This window comes from Anomaloglossus baeobatrachus, chromosome 5 (genome assembly GCF_048569485.1).
Source record: "Anomaloglossus baeobatrachus isolate aAnoBae1 chromosome 5, aAnoBae1.hap1, whole genome shotgun sequence".
NCBI lineage: Eukaryota > Metazoa > Chordata > Amphibia > Anura > Aromobatidae > Anomaloglossus > Anomaloglossus baeobatrachus.
Genome location: NC_134357.1, coordinates 269,059,433 through 269,086,886, shown reverse-complemented (window position 1 = coordinate 269,086,886; position 27,454 = coordinate 269,059,433). Strand labels below are relative to the sequence as shown.

General features: G+C 49.7%; 1 protein-coding gene across 1 annotated transcript; it reads left to right on the top strand.

Moving 5' to 3' along the window:
• LOC142309957 (C-type lectin BpLec-like) lies at positions 1–27,454 on the top strand. Its single transcript, XM_075347429.1, has 5 exons — positions 1–110; positions 3,306–3,532; positions 10,612–10,746; positions 24,436–24,541; positions 26,905–27,454. The coding sequence occupies exons 1-5, from the start codon at positions 56–58 to the stop codon at positions 26,961–26,963; spliced, it is 582 nt and encodes a 193-aa protein (XP_075203544.1). The 5' UTR covers positions 1–55; the 3' UTR covers positions 26,964–27,454.

The following is a 27,454-nucleotide window of genomic DNA, read 5'->3' as shown; positions in this document are numbered from 1 at the left end:
CAGAAGAACAAACCTGTAGAAGATCATCAGACTTGTGAGAAGGCATCTAGACACCATGTGGAAGCTTCTACTGCTGCTTTTGGTGGGGATGATCTATGCTCAGGAATCTGGTGAGTTAATTCATTGATGCTTATATCACAAAGATCTATTGTCTTGGCCAGTAATATAGTAATTATAGTTACTGCTGATGGGGTAAATATATTTAACATCGATGAATGAGGTGGATATTGCAGAAAACAATATTATGGCCACTGATGATAGTTATGCTAAAAACAAGAGATATCATTCAGATTCAATAAGACCAAGTTATTTAATAATGTTTTCTCAAGCTGAAGAAGCTCCAAGACTTTTATTTGTTTACCAATTCACTCAACTTTAAATTCTCCCCAGCTCTATATAATTTTAGGATAATTTTAGTATTTGAGACCAAAACTCTGCCTCACATTAAGGCCATGGTCAGACGATTGTGTAACTGTCATCGACAAAATTCGTTTTGTCATCCGTGACATCCATTTGCCATTTTTCCAAGGGGTTGTCCTGCAAACAAAGTACATTTTAATCAATAGATCTTGTAGTAATCATGGCTTCCAAAATTGGATGTGTTAAAAAATGTACCTATTCTAAGATAATCTTATATATGTGTCCTTGCTATGTACTGTGTAATGGCCATGTCTGACTGTACAGGGACATGGTCTGATCATTCCACATCTTCTAATCAGAGGAGGAAGCAAAATAGTATATAGATAGGACAGCATCGAATCACATCACGGCTGATTCTTTCTGTGATGTAAAACATTTCCCTGCCTGTTTTTAGGTTTGTTTTATCTCACAGAAACCAGCAGTTGCAATTCTATACCATCCTGGCTTTATAATCATTTGTGTCCTCTCCTGCACAGGAGATGTGATATCATCAGACCATGTCCCTGTACAGTCAGACACGGCTATTACACAGTACATAGCAGGGGCACATGTAGAAGATTATCTCTGCACAGGAACATTTTTTTAGCACATCCAATTGTGGAAATTATTTCAAGATCTATTGATTTAAAATGTACTTTGTTCATGGGAAAAGTCATTTAAGCCTATGTGACATCTGGTTTTATGCATCAACATTTTAACATGTATGTGATCACATAAAGTTTCCTAGGTTAACGCCTTAATGACTGTGGGCTGTAAAATTATGTCCTAGCGGTCATAGTGTTAATGTCCCCGGCTGCCGCAGGCAGTCGGAGGGGAACCGCGCACATTTTGCTGATTTGTACAACTGACATGTGTGCCTACCAGGTACGAGCATATCCGCGATCCACCCATACCTGTTAACCCTTTAAAAGCCGCTATGAAACTAGGACAGCGGCATTATAATAGCGGTCGTGGTTTATGCTTACTCACCGCCAGACACTGGAAGTCACGTGACGTGATCACGTGGATCCGAAGGTTGAAATGGTAGCACAGGTTCATGTGATGACTCCTGTATCTCACATAACTCACTTTCTGTCTCACCCGGCCAAGAGCTGTGTGAGACAGGAGATGAGCATATCTGGTGTTCACAGCTGTGTTGCTGTGATCAGCAGATATGGAAGAGCGATCAGACTGCTGATCGTTATAGTCCCTTAGGGGACCTAGTAAAATAAAAAAAAGTTTTGAAAAATTAAAATAAAATAAATAAAACCTAAAGTTCAAATCACCCCCCTTTCGCCCCATTGAAAATGAAAGAGTTAAAAAAAATTAAAATATACACACATTTGGTATCACCGCATTCAGAAATGCCCGATCTATCAAAATATAAAATCAATTAATCTGATTGGTAAACGGCGTAGCGGAAAAAAGATTCCAAATGCCACAATTACGTTTTTTGGTCGCCAGAAATTTTGCGCAAAATGCAATAACAGGTGATCAAAATGCAATCTGTGCAAAAATGGTACCGTTAAAAACGTCAGCTCGAGACGCAAAAAATAAACCATCACTGAGTTATAGATCCCGAAAAATGAGAATGCCATGGGTCATGGAAAATGGCGCAAAACGTATGCCACTTTTTTTAACCCTTTAGATAAAAGTAAACCTATACATGTTTGGTGTCTATAAACTCGCACTGACCTGAGGCATCACAGCGACACCTCAGTTTTACCATATAGTGAACACAGTGAATAAAAGATCTAAAAAAAATGTGTGCAGTTGCCCTTTTTATGCTATTTTTCCGCATATGGAATTTTTTGCCGTTTCCAGTACACTGTATGGTAAAATGATTTCATTTAAAAGTACAACTCATTCCGCAAAAAATGAGCCCCCACATGCCTATATTGACGGAAAAATAAAAACATTACGGCTCTCGGAAGAAGGGTGGTGAAAAAAAATGGAAAGCACAAAATCGTCCGGTCGTGAAGGGGTTAATAATGGCAATATATGCGTAAAGATGGAAAGCAATACGCATCTTCTGAGACTCAGAAGAGAATAGTGTACGCTGTGGTATTTTTCACACGGACACTCTATTAATGTGAAAAAAAACGTCATCTGCACAGCCCAATTGATTTACATTATTCAGAGTGTTGTTCAATATTTACTCAGACAGCACACATCCATATTATACACTAGTCTGAGGACTTAAAAGGAGGGCATACAAATGATTTATTCAGGGTAAATATTATTTATATAAATCATTATTTGCTTTTTTCATACACCTTAAAATCCAATTTTTACAGCAGTTGATTGATATTGAGTACAGCTGCCAAAGTATCCACCATTCATGAAGTTTGCCATCCCAAAAAGTTGTGTTTGTTGTCCACCTATGCCAGTCTTGGCTTCCTTCCTCCATGGCGGACGTCCGTTAAGGTGCTCCACATCGGTTTTCCCAAGTTACCTGGCGTATTTCAGTGACATGTCCCTAGGGCTTCTACGCCCAGCTAGAGACACTCCCATGTTCCAGTATTAAGACTCAAGAGTTCAGATGCTGTCTTGAGTATTCCATCCTCTAGTCATTTTGTGCCGTCATCTTGCATTTCTCCAGTGATTCCTCCATGTCCTCACTCCTGAAAGTTAAACCTCTGTTAGCCACCTTCTGCAGTAAGCATAACAAATGTCTCTGTTCATATTGGGCCTGTGGTTCTTCAGCCTTCCTCTGTGCACTGCCTTGCACTTCGATTTCCATTGTGCACAAATCCTTGCTCTCCCACGTGCCCACCAGTCTGCTGCACCAATGCTTTGGATTTGTGTGTCTAGCCGGACCTGCAACTTTATGAATCCACCTCACCAGGTGAACCTAATGAGTCTAGTTTCCTTTAAAAAATAATTGTTATTGTTATTGCTTCCAGGAGATTATGCTCAGAAGAACAATCAGATGATTAAAGATAAATTTCATGGATCATTTGAAGAATACAAGGATGAGGATGGACCTGATGGAGAAGATTTTTCTCTGGGTCAAGACAGTGACCGCATTAAACCAGATTTCACTGTAAAAGCAGAAGATGATGCATGTCCAGATAAAGTAAAATGTGTCTACCAACTTTTCACTACTCACAAAAGCTACAACGACGCTGAAGTACGTTTATATACCTGCAGTAATTAAATAGCCTCAATATCGTGTATTATCTATACAATATGGGCACTTAGGACATCAACAATAACCTTGTAATGTTGCCAATGGCAAGTTGCCCATTGGTTCATGATTTTCTCCTGTGCTAAGATGTAGTGGCATATCAGATATCACTAAGGGTATGTGCGCACGTTGCTTTTTACCTGCTTTTTACCTGCTTTTTTGCTGCTTTTTCTTCTGCGCTGTTTAATGCCAAAATGGATGTGTTCTTCTATTCAAGCAAAGTCTATGGGAATTTGGGTTTCTTGTTCACACTATGTTGTTCAAAATGCTGCCTTTTTGTGGCAGAACTTTGGTCAAAAACTCAGCGTTTCAAAGAAGCAACATGTCAATTGTTTTTGCCATTTGGGTTTTGCACTGCAAAGCTGAGTTTTTGACCAAAGTTCTGCCACAAAAAGGCAGCATTTTGAACAACATAGTGTGAACAAGAAACCCAAATTCCCATAGACTTTGCTTGAATAGAAGAACACATCCATTTTGGCATTAAACAGCGCAGAAGAAAAAGCAGCAAAAAAGCAGGTAAAAAGCAGGTAAAAAGCAACGTGCGCACATACCCTAATAGCTTCAGACCACTATGGGGCCCATGAGTCAGGATGGCTGGTGCCATCGCTGGCACGGGGCCCCAAGCATTGCACATTCAACAGTATTGGCATCCTGGATCCATCATTCTCCCTTCGCGTCTGAGCTTCAACTTCTTAGTGTAGTGGTGGAACGAGGCGAGGTTAGTATTTTTATTCAATTTTTTTTTTTATCATTGGGGGCCATTATACCATTTTAAGGGCTATGTGGGAACATTATACAGTTTGCAGGGCAATGTGGGGGCCATTAAACTGTTTGGAGGGCTTGTGGGGGCCATTATACAGTGTGAATAGTTATGTTGGGGCCATCATACTGTGTTGAGGGTTATACAGGAATGTGAGGGCCATTATGTAAAGAGGATTCTGTTGGGGCAATCAGAATGAGTTGGGGTCACTGTGGGGTTGTCATACATTGCAGGGGAAGTACTATAGTGTCATCAAACTGTGTTGAGGGTACTGCAGAGGAATTCACTGTGGGGGTATTATAATATGCTTGGGGTACTTTTGTTTTCATCACTCTTTATGTGGTCCATGAAAGGGGTATCTTAATGCATGGGGACACTAAGTGGTCTCAATGGTAGGAAAACTTTGTAGGGGTTGCAAATTTTGGGAGTATGCTTTTCTGCGACCTTAACAATTTTTTTGTTTTGGGGGGGTGCGAAGGGGCAAAATGAGTACTTCTACTATCAGGCCCAATGATTTTTATGTACACACCTGCACAGTTCAATCAATAAATGGCTATAATTCAAGGGTAAACTCAGCTCTTTATTTTCACCATCATATTTTAGGCCAGCGGAGAGGCAATGGCAACTACATATCAGATGGAATCATCTCCTTTATAACAGTCAATAGCTCTGTTAAGAGGTCAATTTGAATCCCCCTTTTCAAGGCTTAAGATACAAGCCCCGATGGAGTGTCTAGTGGCCCAAAAGTGACCTGAACAACATACAACACAGCTTAACACACAGAGAGACAGTTTGAGTTTGATGTGTCATGGTCAAAGGTGATACTGCATCATTCTGACATTATTTAGCTATTTATGAAAAAGTATCATCTATTAGTTTTCAAATATTTCAACCAAATAGTAAAGCCTATTATTTTCTTCTGATTATATTATTTTTATTCTATTTGATCTCTTCAGAACAGAAAAGCCCTGATTCATCAAGATTGTAGATGAGGGGCATGGTTGGACACGTCTCTTAATGAATCCAAGTGGTGTGCACCTCGCCTAATGTCTTATTCCGTTCCTTCACTAGAGTAATATTTCTCACATCATGAATTAAATGAGCTGTGGCACCATGCCCCCATCACACACCCCTATCACTCCAGCGCTGCCCGTTTTGGTGAAATAGAGAGCAGCTGGTGAGAAAAAGTCCCAATTTTTGTGACTTTTCAAAGCTTTTTGCACTAGTTATAAGGCATAATAGCTTTGATGAATTGGACCCAGATTATCAGGCCCAAACCTGTTTCACACGTCCTCATTTCACGGTGTACAGATCACAATGCCAGAGAGACCTTAGGTCTCTGGACCAGAAGAAACGGCTTCATAAGCAAATATGAGGCAGTTCATTAAGGTCAGGAGACCATTGCCCCAGTCTTGGTATTGAGGTCCATACATGAACTGGTAAATGTTCATGTGAGAGGTCTGCTTCATATTAAGTTTAGTGGTCAAAGAGAAAAATGCAAGCTTGTACCATTTTCTATTTATTTATTTTTTTAAATAGTGAAATGGCATAGGAAAACAAAAAAATCAGAATTTGAAAAAAAATAAAATTAAAAAATGCTCCATACAAAAATTTGATATAAGCAATAGGTCATAGAAATGGCATACAAAAACTAAAAAAATAATCAGAATTTGTAAAAAATAAAATTAAAAAATGCACCACACAAAAACTTGATATAAGCAATAGGTTATTTTATTATGAAACATTCATTTCAAGGCTCACTACAAATGCAGCAATAATCCCTATATTCTACATAATACACACACTAAAGGCTGCTTTATACGCAACGACATCGCTAACGCAATGTCGTTGGGGTCACGGAATTTGTGACGCATATCCGCTCCTGCGGCAGCACACATCGCTATGTGTGACACCGCAGGAACGAGGAACCTCACCGTGCCTGCGGCCGCCCGAAATGAGGAAGGAAGGAGGTGGGCGGGATGTTCGTCCCGCTCATCTCCACCCCCTCTGCTTCTATTGGGCGGCCGCTTAGTGACGTCGCTGTGACGCCGAACGAATTGCCCCCTTAGAACAGCGACGTAGCTAGGCAGGTAAGTAGTGTGACGGGTCCGAGCAATGTTGTGCGCCACGGGCAGTGATTTGCCTGTGACGCACAACCGATGGGGGCGGGTACGCACGCTAGCGATATCGATACCGATATCGCTGCGTGTAAAGCTCCCTGAAGGCCCCTTCACACGTTTGTATAAAGCACATACATGAAAAACCGGTATCAATATCATCAGTGCATCATCCGTGTGTAATCTCTGTGTTTGCATGTGTCATCCCTGTGTCTGCGTGTGTTATTTCCGTGTTTGCATGTGTCATCTGTGTGTCTGCATGTGTCATCTCTGTGTTTGCGTGTGTCAACTGTGTGTCTGCGGGTGTCATCTGTGTGCTTGTGTGTCATCTGTGTGTCTGCGTGTGTCATCTCTGTGTTTGCGTGTGTTGCGCCCAGAGAAGGGGGTACTCGGTCCTGAGCAGTAAAAAACAGGAATGTCACTCTGGTGGCCGTTGCCCGGTCCCGTGCTCTGGGCACTTTTTTTTTAATGGGTGGTATTTACAGGGGAGATAACAGTTTTTGTCATGTGACGCCACCTGCGGGTTAAGGTTAATTATTGAGAACCGCTGCTGCTCAATGTGGGTACTCCCAAAGCTGATGGTAGTGGCAGCTGTGATGGTAGGCCCTCTGCAGGAAGGGCTGTGCCTGGGAGATGTAACGGGGGCAATAACGGAGACCACACAGGTTGTCATTAACAGTCTCTACTCACTTTGGATCCAGGGGTGCTGGTTCAGGTCCCAGGAGGACCAGTGCCAATGTAGAGACCCAGGTTTCTCTGTCCCTGGCACTCTCTGTAGATTGAGTCCCCATAGCGTGGAGCGTTTGGGGACCCCGACTGTCCCTTTTGGGGTACAGTTTCATTCTCCGTACGGCGGGCAGTGCAAATCCTGCGGGGAGGTAAGTGTCCGAACCCCGATCTTAGTTTACTGCTGACGCCCTCGGATTATTTGGTTCGATGAAGTCCGTGAAGGTGTCCTCACCGTGCAGGTATTTGCCAAACAGTCTGAAACTAGCGCTTGACCTAGGGCCCTGTGCCCCATTCTTGCTTCGGTCCCAGCGGTATCTCGGTTCCCAACCTGGCGACCTCTCTCCTGTGCCCCCATGGTCACCGTTACACAGACCCAGTGTCGGCCCATCCGCACACTTCAACGTGCGCCGTCAGACTTCCCCTGACTCCAGACTCTGACTCCCTAACTCCTCCCACCAAGCTGGCTAAACCCTTCGGTTAACCCTTCAGGCCCGGTGTGAAGAGTTCACTATGATTTGATTCACGTTTTGGTGGTCAATAGCACTGTTACTCCAGGTCCCAGGGGATAAGGGATAGTTCCTTGTAGTGCCCTAATGTTCTCAGGGGCACTACACGTGTATCATCTGTGTGTTCGCGTGTGTCATCTCTGTGTTAGCATGTGTCATCTCTGTGTTTGCCTGTGCCATTTGCATGTGTCATCTCTGTGTCTGCGTGTGTCATCTCTGTGTTTGCCTGTGCCATCTCTGTATCTGTGTGTGTGTTATCTCTGTGTTTGCCTGTGCCATCTCTGTGTCTGCGTGTGTCATCTCTGTGTTTGCCTGTGCCAGCTGTGTGTCTGCGTGTGCTATCTCTGTGTCTGCCTGTGCCATCTGTGTCTGCATGTGTCATCTCTGTGTTTGCCTGTGCCAGCTGTGTGTCTGCGTGTGCTATCTCTGTGTCTGCCTGTGCCATCTGTGTCTGCATGTGTCATCTCTGTGTTTGCCTGTGCCATCTGTGAGTCTGCGTGTGTCATCTCTGTGTCTGCGTGTGTCATCTCTGTGTCTGCGTGTGTCATCTGTGTGTCTGTGTGTGTCATCTCTGTGTCTGCGTGTGTCATCTGTGTGTCTGTGTGTGTCATCTCTGTGTCTGCCTGTGTCATCTCTGTGTCTGCGTGTGTCATCTCTGTGTCTGCCTGTGCCATCTGTGTCTGCATGTGTCATCTCTGTGTTTGCCTGTGCCATCTGTGAGTCTGCGTGTGTCATCTCTGTGTCTGCGTGTGTCATCTCTGTGTCTGCGTGTGTCATCTGTGTGTCTGTGTGTGTCATCTCTGTGTCTGCGTGTGTCATCTGTGTGTCTGTGTGTGTCATCTCTGTGTCTGCCTGTGTCATCTCTGTGTCTGCGTGTGTCATCTCTGTGTCTGCATGTGTCATCTCTGTGTTTGCCTGTGCCAGCTGTGTGTCTGCGTGTGCTATTGTGAAGCCCCACAGGTGTTGTGTCGGTGCATTACCTTCAGGGACTCCACTCAGCTGGATCTGGCCACAGGTAGGAGATCTTCTTCTTGTCGTGACGCCACTCTCAGTATTGCGGTCAGTGGGGACCGCCACTGCAGGTTGAGGGACGCCTGGGGCTGATGGTGAGTGCAGTTAGTTGGAATAGCCTCCTGAGAGTGAGGCAAGCCCCAGGGCCCTGTGTAGGTGCGTAGAACCACAAGGCGCAGAATAACTCCACACAGGCAGAATGTCTTTCAGGGTTTTTACTCACTTCAGGTGGCAGGGTGAGTAACCCGGGCGTAGCTGGGATGAACCAGGCGGGAACCAGGTATCCTTCAGGCTGACTTCTGATGGTGACTACCAACTCGCCTTCCTTAGCCCTTGGTGGTTTGGGGTGACCCCGACTTTTAGTCCCTATGGGGGTCACCCAGGGAAGTTGCTGAAGCCTCACTCCCCTTCGTTTGCCGTTTGCTTGTGGCCTGGACCAGCTCACTCCAGCTGCTTGCCTCCTGTGAGCTATGGGCCCTAACTGTGGCTACGTGGCTGCGGCTTTTGTGGTGTTGTGGTGTGGGCTTTGAGGGCCCCACACCGGCAGGTTTAGCAGGGAAAGGTGGATCTATCCCCGCTCCGGGATCTGCCGCCCGTTTGGGCCTGGTTCTCCCTAGCAGTCTCCTTACTTCCCACTCTGTGCTCTCTCTCTAGCTGGAGATGGGTTTCGGGTAGCACTCCTAGGTGACCGTTCTCCCCCGTCGGTAGCCACTGCGCGGACGCTGTCAGACTACAGCAGCCCAGGGGAAGGGGTCAGCTCTCCTCGGAGCTCCCTGGACTCTGCTCTGAACCGGCTCACATCTGGGACCTTCACTGCTGCTCCTGTCAGAGCTTCACTTTCCTGCTCCTCACTCCTCCACACTCTGCTGCAGACTGTTTACTCCTCCTTCTCTTTTCCCTTTTGTGCCTGCCTACGCCACCTAGCAACCAGATTCTCTTACCACACCCCTTGAGAGGAGATGGAGGCTCTTGGCCCCCTCCACTATTCCAGTGGAGGCGAAGGCTTTTCCCCCTCCTGGGATCCCCAGGGGTCCTCTCAAAGGTACATGTGTGAGACCTGATCACTATGCGCCTGTGTAGTCACACCTCGGTCAGCCTTCTGGATTACCTGTATTGTACTGTCCCCAGCATGGGTGCAGTACTCAGTGGTGCCTGACCAGGTCAGGGGCGCCACACTATCTCTGTGTCTGCCTGTGCCATCTGTGTCTGCATGTGTCATCTCTGTGTTTGCCTGTGCCATCTGTGAGTCTGCGTGTGTCATCTCTGTGTCTGCGTGTGTCATCTCTGTGTCTGCGTGTGTCATCTGTGTGTCTGTGTGTGTCATCTCTGTGTCTGCCTGTGTCATCTCTGTGTCTGCGTGTGTCATCTCTGTGTCTGCGTGTGTCATCTGTGTGTCTGTGTGTGTCATCTCTGTGTCTGCCTGTGTCATCTGTGTGTCTGCGTGTGTCATCTCTGTGTCTGCGTGTGTCATCTGTGTGTCTGTGTGTGTCATCTCTGTGTCTGCCTGTGTCATCTGTGTGTCTGCGTGTGTCATCTTTCTTTCATCCGTTTGCCATCCATGTTTTTCCCATATGGCTAAATAAATAATGATAAAGCTTCTCCTATACTTTTCAATGTTAAATATGTACAGCACATGGACGGCAAACATATTATACTCTATCATCTGTGCGCTGTACATGTTTTTTACAGACCTATAGACTTGTATTGGTCATTGACATCCGTGCTGCCAGAAACAAAGTGACTTGAACAGCCCCATAGAATAATGGGCACTTGTGCTGTTCGTGGAAAAAAAAACATGCCACACATACCGGAAATCACAGAAATGTGAAGGAGGCCTAACATTTAACGTTTAACATTATTTAACATTATATTAACATTTTTACTGTTTTTCTTCCATAGAAAGTCTGCCGTAATTGGAGTGGGCATTTGACCTCCATTCATCACTTTAAATCAAATAGTTTTGTACAAGGCTACCTGATGAAACATATTCGTAATAACAGCTATGTTTGGATTGGTGTTTGGAAGCCATATGCAGTAAGTACTTCACCATTTTCAATATTAGCGCATCTTCCAATAAATGTTAGCATTGCTATGGGGTTCTAGAGAAAGAGATAGGGCTGCCCAGGCGCCCACTAGTCGAGTTCTGGCCGGGAACAAGCTTATTGCACGATTGCAGTCACATGACCGCTGTTCCCAGCTCAGAAACCGACGAATCCTTGAAACACACAGTGTGTGCGCTGGGAGGATTCGTAAGTCTGAAGTCATCATTTCAGACTGGACAACCCCTTTAAGGAGCAGACTGACAGATCAGACAGTTTGCCATTAGCGGTCTCACAGTGGAGTCACATTAGATTTCTATATGGGGCCTTTACTTCCATTTTAATTTTATAGACCTCTGATTCTTCTGCTTTCTATCAGTGTAAAATCCTAATTTACTAGCTGCCTGCAGTTGCCCTTAAAGGGGTTCATTTTAAAATTGATTTTTAATCCATAAATCTTATAACAATAATAATATATACAATTGGATGTATTTTTTAAAAAAATATTCCTGTGCTGAGATAATCTTATATATGTGCCCCCGCTATGTACTGTGTAATGGCCGTGTCTGACCGTACAGGGACATGGTCTGATCATACCACATTACAGCTTGGGATCACAAATTATTCTTTCTATGAGGTAAAATATTTTTTAAAACAGGCAGGGAAATGCTTTACCTCTCAAATAGAATGAGCTGTGATCCCATGCCCTGCTATCTGTATACTCTATTTTGCTTCCTCCCCTGCCCAGGAGATGTGGTATGATCAGACCATGTTCCTGTACAGTCAGACATGGCCATTACACAGTACATAGCAGGGACATAGTTATAAGATTATCTCAGAACAGGAACATTTTATATAACATCCAATTGTATATAATATTATTATTATTATTATTATTATTATAAGATCTGTTTAGTAAAATCATGTTTGAAATTAACTTTGCTTGTGGGAAAACTCCTTTAACTACTATATATACATTTTTAGAGTTCCTATTAAATTCTTTACAAGCTGTTGTAATGGGTTGTTCACTTCTGAAAAACTCATGCTTAAAGGGAACCAATCATCAGGATTTTCGTATAAAACCTAAAGCCAATGCTGTACTGGTACTATCAAGCGTATTGTATACATACCATTGGTGTTCAGCTTGGATGTATAGGTTTTGAAATCCAAGAAAGTAAAGTTTATAAAATCGGCAACCTCTTGAGTGACAATGTGTCGCCCTGGGTAAGCCAGGGGACACAGGTCGCACACCACCACACCCTACATCCCAGTTAGGAACACCAAAGCTAAACAAAAATCCTTGTTGCCTTCCTCCAGAGGCTGATGATTCACACCAGGGGGTGGGCCAGGCGGTTGGCTCCGCCCACCGAGGAGATCACAGCTCTGGAGACGGGAAAAGCCGGCAGTTGAGCCCAGGCAGGGCAAGAGTTGAAGTCTAGCTGAGGGCTAGAAAGGAGTAAACAGCTAAGTGAAAGTGAAGGAGAAAAGTAGTAAAGGAGAAAAGCTAGAGTGGTGACAGAACAGAAGGAGTGTGCAAAAGCCTGAAGTAGTCCAGCTGTGGGCAGGACAGGTCAGCAAGGTCAGCAACGGCGGTGACTGTCTGGAGGGGGACCGTTTGGAAGTTCCTGGAAGGACCCCGGAGGCTGTGTGCTCGGCGGTCTGGAGCAGTGTTCCGAAGGACAGTCAGCACCAGGGCAGGGGCCTCTCGGACCCCGGCAAGGCTAGGAGTCGCCAGAATTTGCCAAATCCGTCAGTGCAGGGGACGTAGATCCCCCTACAACCAAGTCCCGACTGAAGGCAACAGCCCAGCCAGTGTAAGAGAGACGCCGCCACCGCCAAGGCACGAGTTTCTCAGGGCCAGCGCCTGCGGGAAAGAGTAGAGCTCCTCCGGTCCAGCTTGAAGCCGGGGAGCGGGTTACCGGTGGGGACCCATCGCAACCAACAAGTACACAAAGGTGCTAGGAAGAGGGACATCACTGTCACCTACTGGGAGAGCAAGTGCAGCCGTCCGTGGGACCGTCTTACCAGCCGTTTGGTTTACCGTAAAAACTGTGTCAACGTCTCAGGCTGAGTGAGTACCACAGTGCCGCAAGGCACAGCGCTGCCCCCGCGTCCCTGCGCCCACCAGGCCCTGCACCTCCCAAGCCATCTCCGGGCCCCGGGATCACCAACCCCTACCCACGGAGGGGCAACACAACACCTGGCTGCTCCGCATCACCATCCCCGGGATCCCCACACCGAGCAGCGGTGGTGAAATCACCACAACCGTGGGTGGCGTCACGGACAATAAACAATCCCCTCACCCAACATCCCCCCTTTCACTCACGGGCGAGGAGTGCCGCTCGAGAAACCCCCGGGATCCGGCCCACCGCTCGAGCCACCACTGAGCAGCAGCCGCCGGACCCGAGCAGAAGGGGTGAGCGTAGTGTGCTGACACCCTCCTCCCCGCCCGCGACAACTTGGCGTCACGAACAGGATCTTACCGCTCTGCCGTCTGGTAGAGGTGCGCCTTGTTACCGCCGGAGTTATCCGGCAGAAAAATTTCAGAAGCCGCCATCTTTGGCGCGAAAAGTTCCCGCTCGAGCGTCTTCTCGAGTAGTAGAGGCGCGAAGGCCAAAACCCCGCCCCCAGAAAGGAGGGGCCGGAAAGAGCTAAGGGGGACGCGATGGCGGCTGGACGCATGTAGCTGCAGCTATAAAAGCAGGGACGCCAGGACTCTGCAGACATACCGTTCCTGGAAAAAGAAGCCATCATGTGGATGCCGTCCCGCGACACCGTAGCCCCCGCGCCTGGAACCGCGGCGTGGGTGGAAATCCGGACCGCGCAGCTCTACCAACGGCTGCAGGTGAAGATGCAGCTCCTCATGGAGGAGTGGGAGGCCGACATGGCGGACGTTGTAGCCACCGTGCGGAGACGCGAGGAGGAGACGGAGAAAGGGAGGGTGAGTGACCCACGTCCCGATGCCCTTGCAGGGCCAGTCATCGCGGCTGTGGGGCCCGGTCCAAGCCCTCTCCCCCCGTCGCCTCCCTCGCCACCCGTCCCGGAGGCCGTGACTCCGCCACTAGGCCTGCTACCACCGCAACCGGTAGCAGTACCCAGCGTCCCCGCCCAGGCGGGCCAACCTGTAGCCGGAGCCCGCAGTACACCGGAGGTGTTACCGTGGAAGATTCCGAAAGTTGAACCGGAGGCATCCCCTGAAAAATCCCCCGAGCCGGAGCCGACGACCCGCCCCGAGCCGAAGGCCCAGCAGCGGAAAGTCCCTATGCCCATCCCCCACACCTCGGCTGAGGTAGCGCCGGGTTGTTGCTGCAAAGCAGCGCCCAAGGCCAAGACACCGCGGGACATGCCGCCCAGATTCCTGACAGTGGGCAACGTCCAGGATGTCCCGCGGGGCCCGACCCGTGCGCCGGCGCTGGCAGCAGCGCCGTATTGGGATAGGGAGCCGGTACCGCTGGGCCTGGAGATCGCCGAGAGGGAACGGAAGAAGGCCGAGCTGGTGGCTCGAGCTATCCGAGAAAAAGAAAGTCTCCGCCAGGCCACGTTCCGTGTCCGGGGACCGCTGTACGAGGGGCAGGTGAGGCGGTTTGATGTCCGCCGGGGCTACGGGTTCATCTACGAGCCGGGCCTGGAGGCCGAAGTGTTTGTAGCCCAGCGGGATGTGAATGCCCACCTGCCCGAGGAGCATCCTGGCCGCAACCTAATGCCGGGAGACCTCGTTCGGTACACCCGACACTGCGGAGAGAGGGGGTGGTTTGCCCTGGATGTGAAACTATGGGGCAGCCAGGAGAGCAGAGTGAGCTCGGCACCCCCTCCCTCGGATGAAGCTGAAGGCCTGGAGTAGGGCAGCGGAGCACCGTTGTCCAGTCCCCGTTGGGACCACCACTTTGGTTGTTTGTTTAAAAGTTTGAAAGAATGATGAAGATGATTACCGCGTACCTCACCTGATTTGCTTTGTGATTGAACCGGCTGGAGCCGGCACCGTTGTCCCCGTGGGGACCGTTTAAAAAGTTTTGCATGGGAACTATCCATGGACAAGCCCGTGAACTTGCAGGGCACCCACAAACGTTAAGTGGCTTGTAAATATGTTGTTTACCGTTACCGTTTTCCGCAGGCCGCCTCCGGAGAGGCAGGTTGGAGGGAGGGCCCTGAGCAGAGCAGGCTAGGGCCCAGCCACCAAAGGAACCGGTGGCTACCCTCTGGAGGGAAAGGACAGATCCCGCTCGGGTACCGTGTGCTGGACTGTGGGTCAAGGGGTGCTGCCTGGGCTTTAGGGGCAGCATCAGGGCCAGGTTGCTTGGGTGGGAGAGAGCGGAAACCGTAACCGTAAACCGTTATGCAACGTTAAAGAAATGTGCCTCCCGTAAGGGAAGAGTTATTAAAAATGTACATATGTTATTATTTTACCATGTTATCTTTTGCAGAAAAATAAAACCGGTGTTGGACGGCAGCCCGCGGACGGTCTGCATTTTGCTAAGGGGGAATGTGTCACCCTGGGCAAGCCAGGGGACACAGGTCGCACACCACCACACCCTACATCCCAGTTAGGAACACCAAAGCTAAACAAAAATCCTTGTTGCCTTCCTCCAGAGGCTGATGATTCACACCAGGGGGTGGGCCAGGCGGTTGTCTCCGCCCACCGAGGAGATCACAGCTCTGGAGGCGGGAAAAGCCGGCAGTTGAGCCCAGGCAGGGCAAGAGTTGAAGTCTAGCTGAGGGCTAGAAAGGAGTAAACAGCTAAGTGAAAGTGAAGGAGAAAAGTAGTAAAGGAGAAAAGCTAGAGTGGTGACAGAACAGAAGGAGTGTGCAAAAGCCTGAAGTAGTCCAGCTCTGGGCAGGACAGGTCAGCAAGGTCAGCAACGGCGGTGACTGTCTGGAGGGGGACCGTTTGGAAGTTCCTGGAAGGACCCCGGAGGCTGTGTGCCCGGCGGTCTGGAGCAGTGTTCCGAAGGACAGTCAGCACCAGGGCAGGGGCCTCTCGGGCCCCGGCAAGGCTAGGAGTCGCCAGAATTTGCCAAATCCGTCAGTGCAGGGGACGTAGATCCCCCAACAACCAAGTCCCGACTGAAGGCAACAGCCCAGCCAGTGTAAGAGAGACGCCGCCACCGCCAAGGCACGAGTTTCTCAGGGCCAGCGCCTGCGGGCAAAGAGTAGAGCTCCTCCGGTCCAGCTTGAAGCCGGGGAGCGGGTTACCGGTGGGGACCCATCGCAACCAACAAGTACACAAAGGTGCTAGGAAGAGGGACATCACCGTCACCTACTGGGAGAGCAAGTGCAGCCGTCCGTGGGACCGTCTTACCAGCCGTTTGGTTTACCGTAAAAACTGTGTCAACGTCTCAGGCTGAGTGAGTACCACAGTGCCGCAAGGCACAGCGCTGCCCCCTGCGCCCACCAGGCCCTGCACCTCCCAAGCCATCTCCGGGCCCCGGGATCACCAACCCCTACCCACGGAGGGGCAACACAACACCTGGCTGCTCCGCATCACCATCCCCGGGATCCCCACACCGAGCAGCGGTGGTGAAATCACCACAACCGTGGGTGGCGTCACGGACAATAAACAATCCCCTCACCCAACATCCCCCCTTTCACTCACGGGCGAGGAGTGCCGCTCGAGAAACCCCCGGGATCCGGCCCACCGCTCGAGCCACCACTGAGCAGCAGCCGCCGGACCCGAGCAGAAGGGGTGAGCATAGTGTGCTGACACCCTCCTCCCCGCCCGCGACAACAGCAGCTGAGGAGCAGATAATATATTTATAGTTATCCTCTTCCCTGTTAGAATTAGCATAAGTATTATAACATCGATTTAACTTTTTACTAGGAAGGACCTGTGTGAGGTCATATTCATGTGACCAGAAGGGGCAGGGCCTCAGCCAACAGAGCTGATACCACAAAGCAACATTTTTCTGGTGGCTGAGGCCCTGCCCCTTCTGGTCACATGGGTATGACCTCACACATTCCTTCCTAGTGAAAAGTTAAATCGACGGTATAATACTTATGCTCATTCTAACAGGGGAGGGGATAAGTATAAATATATTATCTGATCCTCAGCTGCTGTCACTCAAGAAGCTGCCGATTTTATAAACTTTACTTTCTTGGATTTCAAAACCTATACATCCAAGCTGACCACTAATGGAATGTAGAGAATCAGTCTGATAGTGACAGTATAGCACTGGCTTTGGGTTATATAGGAAAATCCTGGTGATTGGTTCCCTTTAATCAATTTTCCTCCCACAGCGGCGCTGTTCTAGCAAAGTAGTTGCTGCTGTTCTCAACAAGTGAGTTTACATTGTTGTGGCATGTGAGTGCTTAAGTCAATTAGAGGTTGTGGATAGGCTGCAGGTCATCAATATTCCTTCAAAGTGGACATCCATCTACACAAATGAAATCACAAAGACTGCAGCAGATCAGCAACTGATGGTTGGCTGCAAGGATCACGAGACAACAGTGTGAAGTCACTGACATCGCTGGGACATCACTGCTATAGGAGGTAAAGATACTGTAGATTGTTTTTATTTTCTATGAAGCTCTGCACTGATTAAGTAGGGGTTGTCCATGAGTGAACAACTCCTTGAAATCGCTCTGCAGATAACATCGCCTGGTGGCAGCTCCATGAACCCAGTATTACACAATTTATCAATGTTTTACAGAACTATTAAGGTAAGCTGAATACTCACAGCTCTATAACAGAAAAATAGAGGTCTGACCCCAAGATATATAGTGACCTTTCTGTGACTACCAAATCTCTACATCAAAAGCATTCTAAGTCTAGCCAAACAGCATAAAAATTGATTGTGTTGCACCCCACAGGGCCTTGGGAATTCTCGTCACCGGGCCGGTGAGAGTCAGGGGATGTCACAGATGGATGGTGGGATGATGGTGGGGAGATGAGGATGAAGGAGTTGAGGAAGTTGGGAGTTGTTGTCTCGTGACGCCGCCACTGCGGGTGCTGTCCTCAGGGGTGGATGATGTCGCAGCCGGGATGGTTCAGCTCCCCACAGGTAGAGCTAGGCCCCAAGGAGGATGATGGGGGCGGTAGTGGCCATTGGCGCCGGAGCGCGGGGCGACGGCACCAGCAATGAAGGGTTGACTTAGTGGTTGCAGTTCAAGGTCTTTTACTCACAGTCCAGTTGTCAGCCTTGGAGTGTCGGTCTCTGCTGTGTTGAGCCTCATCCGATCCCGGAAAGTTCGGAGGTCACCGCCAGTGTTCCCACTGTGTGTTCCTTCTGGTCGGGGTCCCTCCAATCCCAAGTATGGCATATGGAACGGGCTGCGGGTGTTTCCTGCACTCTCCGCAGACCCTGGAATCCCCTGTAGCTGTAGAGAGCCCGGGCTGAGCTGTCTGCTCCAAGCCACAGGTCTTGTAGTGCTCCCAGAATTATAAGGTGATGTCTGGACCGAGGTCTTGATTGTGCTCCTCACACCAAGCTGTGCCCAGGGGTAACTGCTCAAGTGTGAAGATGCTCCTTCCTTTTCCCCAAGTGGTGCCTGCCCCCCAGGTGGTTGTCTTAGTGACCAGGAAAGTCCCATACCTCGTGATGGCCACCCCCTTATCTACACTAGGCCAATCCCAGTGGGAAAGCACCTAACTTTGTGTGGTTTGTGAATGTGAGACACACCAGCGATTAACCTATTCCTTACCCGGAATGAATACAGCACCTTAAGTGAGATGCCATTGTCGCGGGCGGAGGAGGGGACGCTGCGCTCACCCACTGCTCGGGTCCGGATGCTGCTGCTGCTCGGTGGTGGCTCGAGCGGTGGGCCGGATCCCGGGGACTCGAGCGGCGTTCCTCGCCTGTGAGTGAAAGGGGGTGGTTTGGGTTTAGGGATATTGTCCGTGACGCCACCCACGGTTGTGGTGAGGTTGTGACACCACCGCTGCTCTGGACGGGGATCCCGGGAGCGGTGACAGGGAGCAGCTTGGATGTTGGTTCTCCCCTCCGTGGGTAGGGGGGTTGGTGGTCCCGGGGCCCGGTGAGGGGTAGGGATGGATGGCAGGCGGGTTATGGGGCCTGGTGAGGTGCAGGGTCGCGGGGGCAGTGCTGTGCCGTACGGCACGGTGGTACTCACTCAGCCAATGACGAATGCAAAGTCTCCGGTAAAACAAACGGCTGGATGGACGGGTCCCACAGACGGCTGTGGTGTTTCTCCTCCCGGCAGGTTGATGGTGACTACCTTTCCTTGCACCTAGGTTGTGTTTGCGGTTCCAATGGGTTCCCACCGGTAACCCGCTGCCCAGCTTGGATTGGTGCTGGAGGAGCCCCTTTTGCCTTCAGGCTCTGGCCCTGGGAACTGTAGCCTTGGAGGTGACTGTGTTTCCCTTTACGGTTTGAGCTGTTGCCTTCAATCGGGTCTTGACTGCTGGGAAACCCCGGAGGTTCTCTTCGCTAATGGATTTGACCAGTTTTACGGCGATTCCTAGCCTGGTCGGGGTTCGTAAGCCCTGCCGGATGGTGCTGGCTTCTCTTTGTTCACCGGTCTGGTACCGCCGGGCCACCGCCCGTCCATGGTCCTTACGGCTCACTCTAATCGGCCTCTCCTGCAGACGGTCACCACCGTCTGCCAACCTTGCTGTTCCGTCTGGGCCACACACCCGGACGCTGTCAGTCTGCTCCTCTACCACTTTACTTCCCTAACTGATCTCTAACTGCTTTTCCTGCCTCCAGGACTGTGAACTCCTTGGTGGGTGGGACCAACTGCCTGGCCCACCCCCTGGTGTGGACATCAGCCCCTGGAGGAAGGCAACAAGGATTTTGTGTTTGGCTTAGGTGTGCCTAACCGGGGTGTGGGGTGTGTTGGTGTAGTACCTGTGACGTCCTGGCTTGTCCAGGGCACCACATTCCCCCTTAGTAAAATGCAGACCATCCGCGGGCTGCCCGTCCATCACCGGTTTTATTTTAACTGCAAAAGAGTAAAACGGTAAAACATGAAACAAGTATTTTTCAATCTTCCCACATCGGGAGGCACATTTCGTAAACGTTACCAACATTTTTAATAAATAACGGTTACAGCTTCCGCTCTTCTCCCACCCAAGCAACCTGGCCCTGATGCTGCCCCTAAGCAACTGGGCAGCACCCCTTGACCCCAGTCCAGCACCAAGTTCCCTGAGCGGGTTCTGTCTCTTTCAGGGGACCCGCGTCCATGGGGAACCCCTGAACCCCCGGAGGATCGCCACCGGTTACGGTAGTGGCAGGCCTGGCTGGGCCATCACTTTCCTGCAGGCCCATCCTCCAAATCAGCCTCTCCGGAGGCGGTAACGGTATAAGCCAAAACATATTTATTTACATGCCACTCAGTTTGTGGTTGCCCTGCAAGTTCTCGGGCTTGTCCGTAAGGAGTCCCTTACGCAAGGATTAAGGACAGTCCCCACGGGGACAACAGTTGCTGGCAACGGCCGGTTCAATCACGGTTGTCAATCAGGTAAACTTCAGTTGATCATTTTCATTTATCATTCAAACTTTCTAACTGGTGGTCCCAACGGGGACAACTTGCAGCGGAGGACCGCCAACTTATTCCGGATCCACGGTGTCGGCCAGGAGAGGGGCTGGGCGGATACTCGGGCCTCTTGATTGCCCCTCAGCTTTGCATCCAGCGCAAACCAACCCCCTCTCCCCGCAGTGCCTGGTGTACTGTACCAAATCTCCCGGCATCAGGTTGCGGCCCGGGTGGTCTTTCGGTAGGTGGGCATTGACGTCCCGTCGGGCCACAAAGACTTCGGCCTCCAGGCCCGGTTCATATATAAAACCATAGCCCCGACGGACGTCAAACCTCCTTACTTGCCCTTCATAAAGCGGGCCCCGGACACGGAAGGTTGCTTGGCGGAGGCTTTCCTTCTCCCAGATCGTGCAGGCCACCATCTCCGCCTTCCTTCGCTCCCTCTCTGCAATTTCCTGGCCCAGCGGGATCTGTCCTCTGTCCCAGTAAGGGGCCATTGCGGGCCCCGGCGCACAGGTCAGGCCCCGCGAGACCTCCTTCACGCTGCCCAGGACTGGCATTCTGGGGGGAAGGTCCCGCGGTGTCATGGCCTTGGGTGCTGCCCTGCAGCGACAACCCGGCGCGGCCTCAGCCGAGGCGTGGGGGATGGGCACAGGGATCGTCTCTCGCTGGACCTCCTGCACGGAGCGGTCTGTCGGCACCGGTTCGGGGGAAGTCTCCACAGGTGCCTCCGGTATCTCTCTTCCGATGGCCTCGGACTTCGGCACCTTCCACGGGAGCGTCTCCGGACGGTCACGGGCCTCGGCTGCAGGTCGGTTCGCCTGGGCGGATTGGCGGGGTACCGCTACCGGTGGTGGTGGTAGCGGGCCTAGTGGCGGGGCAGCAGCAGCCAACACGGGTAGCGGGGGAGGTAGCAGGGCGAGCAGGTATGGACCGGGTCCCTCGGCCGCGATGACCGACCCACTAGGGGTACAGGGGCGTGGGTCACTTACACTCCCTTCCAAGACTCCATCCACCTCGTGTCTCCGTATGGCCGCCACCCCCTCCACCATGTCGGCCTCCCACTCCTCCAAGAGGAGTTGCATTCTGATCTGCAGCCGCTGTTGGAGCTGGGCGGTCCGGACCTCCACCCACGCCGCGGTTCCAGGCGCGGGGGCTACGGTGCTGCGGGACGGCTGATACATCGCTGCAGTGGCCTCTTCCAGGAACCAACAAAAAGATGGACGCAGGGTCCTGGCGTCCCTGCTTTTATAGCCGCGGGCTACATGCGGCCAGACGCCATCCGTCCCCCTTAGTCTTTTTCCGACTCCTTCTCTACCGGGGCGGGGTTTCGGCTTTCGCGCCTCCACTGCTCGAGGAGACGCTCGAGTGGGGACTTTTCGCGGCCAAAATGGCGGCTTCTCAAAATTTTCGGCCGGACACCTCCGGCGGTCACAAGGCGCACCTCTACCAGACGACAGAGCGGTAAGATCCTGTTCGTGACGCCAAGTTGTCGCGGGCGGAGGAGGGGACGCTGCGCTCACCCACTGCTCGGGTCCGGATGCTGTTGCTGCTGCTCGGTGGTGGCTCGAGCGGTGGGCCGGATCCCGGGGACTCGAGCGGCGTTCCTCGCCCGTGAGTGAAAGGGGGTGGTTTGGGTTTAGGGATATTGTCCGTGACGCCACCCACGGTTGTGGTGAGGTTGTGACACCACCGCTGCTCTGGACGGGGATCCCGGGAGCGGTGACAGGGAGCAGCTTGGATGTTGGTTCTCCCCTCCGTGGGTAGGGGGGGTTGGTGGCCCCGGGGCCCGGTGAGGGGTAGGGATGGATGGCAGGCGGGTTACGGGGCCTGATGAGGTGCAGGGTCACGGGGCAGCACTGTGCCGTACGGCACGGTGGAACTCACTCAGCCAATGACGAATGCAAAGTCTCCGGTAAAACAAACGGCTGGATGGACGGGTCCCACAGACGGCTGCGGTGTTTCTCCTCCCGGCAGGTTGATGGTGACTGCCTTTCCCTGCACCTAGGTTGTGTTTGCGGTTCCAATGGGTTCCCACCGGTAACCCGCTCCCCAGCTTGGATTGGTGCTGGAGGAGCCCCTTTTGCCCGCAGGCTCTGGCCCTGGGAACTTTAGCCTTGGAGGTGACTGTGTTTCCCTTTACGGTTTGAGCTGTTGCCTTCAATCGGGTCTTGACTGCTGGGAAACCCCGGAGGTTCCCTTCGCTAACGGATTTGACCAGTTTTACGGCGACTCCTAGCCTGGTCGGGGGCCGTAAGCCCTGCCGGATGGTGCTGGCTTCTCTTTGTTCACCGGTCCGGTACCGCCGGGCCACCGCCCGTCCACGGTCCTTACGGCTCTAATCGGCCTCTCCTGCAGACGGTCACCACCGTCTGCCAACCTTGCGCTGTCAGTCTGCTCCTCTACCACTTCACTTCCCTAACTGATCTCTAACTGCTTTTCCCACCTCCAGGACTGTGAACTCCTCGGTGGGCGGGACCAACCGCCTGGCCCACCCCCTGGTGTGGACATCAGCCCCTGGAGGAAGGCAACAAGGATTTTGTGTTTGGCTTAGGTGTGCCTAACCGGGGTGTGGGGTGTGTTGGTGTAGTACCTGTGACGTCCTGGCTTGTCCAGGGCGCCACACAATACTGTGGCGACTGAAGCCGCATGGGTGCCACAATTGCTTTTTTATTCAAGCAGCTTACAAATCATTCAATATACAGTGGCACCTCGCTTAACGAGTAACCCACTTAACGAGAATTTCACTTAACAAGCAAAGCTTTCTGTAAATTTGTAACCCGCTTTACGAGAAAGCTTTGCTGTACGAGCGAAATCCTCACCTCACACACTTCCGGTTCCGTCCATCCACCGTGCACTGACCCGCACTTGCAGTCCACAGAAACACACACATGTACGCACGTTCCACCGCCGGTCTCATGGTTCTTGTAGTTCCCGGGTACATCGCGACATCCTCGTGGCGAACTACAAGACCCAGGAGGCCGGTGGTGGAACGGAAGGTAAGGTGAGCATATAATATAACATAATATAGTGTACCTTTCGTTTCATCGCCGGCCTCCTGGGTCCTGTAGTTCCCCGCTCCGCTCCTCCAGGCTGTGTATCGGCATCCACAGCAACGAGGCAGGAACTTCCTGTCACCGCTACTGAAAGGCAGCGCGCTGGCCAATCAGAGGCAAGCGGCTCTGCCTTTGATGTCAGCGCTCTGGCCAGGAAGTTCCTCCCTCGTCGTTATGGTAACGCGATACACAGCCCGGCCCCATACCAGAGAACAGCAAGTCCCAGGAGATGGAACGGAAGGTAAAGTGAGCATATAATATGTGCGTTTGCATGCGTGCTTGTGTGTTTGTGTGTGTTTGTATGTATTTGTGTGTGTTTGTGTGTGTTTCTACATGTTTGTGTGTGTGGAATGACATAATAGGGGACCAGGATGGGACATTTAACACGTTTTGGAACTAATCGTCTGCATTGCAATGATTTCCTATGGGAAATCTTGCTCTGCTGAACGAGTAACTTGGTTAAGAAGCACAGTCCCAGAACGGATTGTTCTCATTAAGCAAGGTTCCACTGTACTGTATATCACAGCTATAGTCAACTATTCATTTAAAAAAATCACAATTTTCTTAATCTTGGCCTACATCTCTGTTACCCTTAATTGTTTAGATTGGTGGTGATTAAAGGGTATCTGTCACCAGTTTTTCCCACCTAATCTGTGAACAGCATAATGTAGAAATAGAGACCCTGATTCCAGTGATGTGTAATTCACTGGGCTGCCTGCTGTAGTTTTAACAAAATCATTGTATTTCCAGCAATAGGTTATTCTTAGAGGACTAGTAAATCTTCTGTCATTTAGCCCTCCATATTCATGAGCGCTGTATAACCCTGTCTATACCACTGATTAGCTGCTTTCTGCCTATGCACAGTGTACATAGAAAGATGCCTATCAGTGGTGTGGGTAGGGTTATACAGAGCTCAGCATTCAGAGAACTGGAAGGTCTGCAGCAGATAAAATTGTGATTTTATCAAAACTGCAGTAAGTAGCCCAGTAAGTGATATATCATTACAAACAGGTTGTCTGTCCCTACAACATACTGCTTTCAGATAGGGTAGCATAAATCTGCTGACAGATTCCCTTTAACTGATCACAAAAGGAGAACCATGTATTCGTATTCTGGGAGGTAAGAAGCTTGTGACCCATGACTGTGCCTCTCTGAAAGAATCAAGATTTTAAGGTTATATAATATCATTTTATTTCTAGAATGGTTCGTACTGCAATATCGATGGACGTAAATTGGATTATACCAATTTTGAATATAATCATCAGCGTGTCAAAGGACGTTGGTGTGTTGCCATGGATATAAGCAGTAAGTACAGTATCACAATGCCAGGAGCACTTTATAAACATTAAATATATGTGCCGATGTGTCCTTCCTTAAGATACCTATCAGCAAAATTAACAACCTATTTTAAGTTTTAATTCAAAAATGAAAAATAATTGCTTTATTTTTCTGTCAATATAGCCATATGAGGGGATTTGAACTTTGAGTTTGGGGTTTTTTTTCAGATTTTTAAACTTTTTTTTCTACTTTTTACTCCCTTAGTTGATTTGAACCTGCAATGGTCTGATCTATATACAGCAATGCCACAGCATTGTCACAGTCTCCTATGAATGACGACAATTGGCTGGTTTTCACAGGAGTACTGTGATGACAAACATAGGGGTCTTCAGCTGACCCCCTGGCTGTCATGGCAACTCATCGATGATGATGAGGGCTCAGAAGTGCCTGCCCCCATTCCAACACTAGTTAAATGTCGCTGTCAGAGGTTGACAGGTTAACAACCACAGGCAGAGCGCCGCTCCACCCTCAGCTGTTAGAGGCAGATGTAAGCCTTCATCTGCAGGGAAAGATTGAGCTCGGCATGCAAGTCGCATCAAAGGCAGGGAAATGACTCATAGCATGTACATAACATGTCATAATGGGGTGAATGTAATTAAAGGGTTGTCCCATACTTGGACAACCCCCTTTTCATTCCCCATGTGCACTCCCATAAAAATAACAAAGTATATACTACCCACCCGGTGGTGGTGCAGTTCCAGCAACGTCAGAACTCGTGTTCCCGGGGCCCACTTGACATTGTCATGACACGCAAACCCCAAACTAATCAATGCAGGCTTCCTTCTCACCGCCTTCGGATGTTTAAGGAATTAACTGGAAGTGTCAGCTGTACATAGTGAGTGGCAGCTATAACTGCACATGACACTGACACTGTCTTGAGCAATGAGTTAAACTGCTCCAGCCGTGCTTTGTTACTCTTGATGCTCCCCAATGGGGAAGTTTACTTTCCATCGGAGTGGAGCTGCACTATGCCTGATCACTGCTCCAATGATTCTCTGTGAGTCCTTGAGAAAAAAATGAGTGCAGCACTCCACATCCCCAATGAGACTGAATGGAGTAGCAGTCAAGTATGCTTACTCCTGCTCCAATCTAGTGGTGATACAAATGCCCCTACCTGCCAAAAAATTATGGTTACGGTGGTTGTCAGATACTCACCGGTCAATACATTGTAATCCATCCAGTGGATATGTGAACACCGCATATTCAGGGCTCATTCAGACAAGCATATGTACTGTATATCCGCGTTCTGTCTGCCTGCTGTCTGATTGTCCACGTGTGAAAAACTGCAAGTTTGCATTACAAAACTGGATGTTATACAGACATTATTAAGGATCCATTGGAATTATTAAACTAGAAAACTATGTAAAAGACAGACATACAGATCACATACTGATGAAATTCAGGTCACAATACGGATGAAAATAGTCATTTTTTCAGGATAAAAAAACATGATTTTTCAGGATGAAAAATGGATTATTTTTTATCAGTAGTGTGAACGTAGACATATGATAGCCCTCTCTTAGGCCTCTTTCACACGTCCGTGTCTCTGGTACGTGTTTGGTCCGTTTCCTCACGTACCGGAGAAACGGGCACACATAGACCCATTAAAATCAATGGGTCTGCGCTCACGTGCGTATTCTGCCATGGACCGTATGTACGTGTGGAGCATACGTGTGCCCGTGTGCTCCACACATAGACATGTCCGTTTTTCTCCAGCATCACGGGTGTCACACGGAATGCAAACGGGTGTCACACGGAACGCAAAGGGACCACACGGATGTGTTCCGTGTGATACGCACCGGAGAAAACACATGTGTCTGCGAGAAAAAAAAAACTTTACTCACCTTCTCCAGCCCTGCTGTCTCTGCCGCTGCTGTCACTTGCTTCCGACCCCCGCTCATTATGCTCATTGCATTTTCACTTCACTGCGGCCGGAAGCAGAAGCAGCGGGGAGTCAGCAGGACCGGAGACCGAAGATCAGCACCACGGACAGCGACGCCAGTGACAGGTGAGTAGAAAGTTCCTGCTCTTTGTGTGTTATCATGGATAGCACACAGAGAACACACGTGTGCCATACACACGGATCACCGAGGGCAATACGCACCTTTGACACGTCCTTGAAAAACGTGCGTGATTTTCACGGACGTGTGAAAGAGGCCTTAAGGAGAGGCCGTCAATGTTAAAGTAGTGGCCAACCCCTAAAATACAGGGTTATTCATCACAAGCCAAGAAACTCCTATGAAGTCCCATGAGCTATAGAATAGAAACAAACCTTGAGTTTTGAAAAGTCATATTCTATCCTTAACCCTCCTTTTTTCATTATTTTTCAGATGGACTGTGGTACTCTTTCCATTGCCGCAGCCAGTTGGCGTTTGTCTGCACTTACTAAGAATCAGCCCCCTCATCAGCCTTCATGCACCAGCTATGAATAATTGCGACTACACAAGTGTTGGAGTCTAAAGTTGTGTTCACATGTTGTGTAAATGCTGTGTTTGTTCTGCTGCTTTTTATCTGCACGTATCAGCATCAAAATATTAGAAAACAATATTTTTTTCTGCATTTTTCCCTTTATTTAATGCATTTTTAGTGCAGATTTGAAGCTGCATTTTTTTATTGTTTATTTTTTCAGTACAGAAAAACTTTTATTTCATAGTTAAAAATGCACCAGTATTTTTGACAAGCAGCTTTTCAGGCTCTCCATAGAAGCCTATAGAGAAAAACATATCCAAATATTGCTAGTTCAGCAGCATCATTATCTGCACAGTGGATGGAATCTCCTTGAAATCACTTACACTTTCCTTCACGCAGAAGATTTTCTGCACATAGAAAACGCAGTATACTCTGTGCAAAGACAATACAACTTTATTAGAAAATCACACA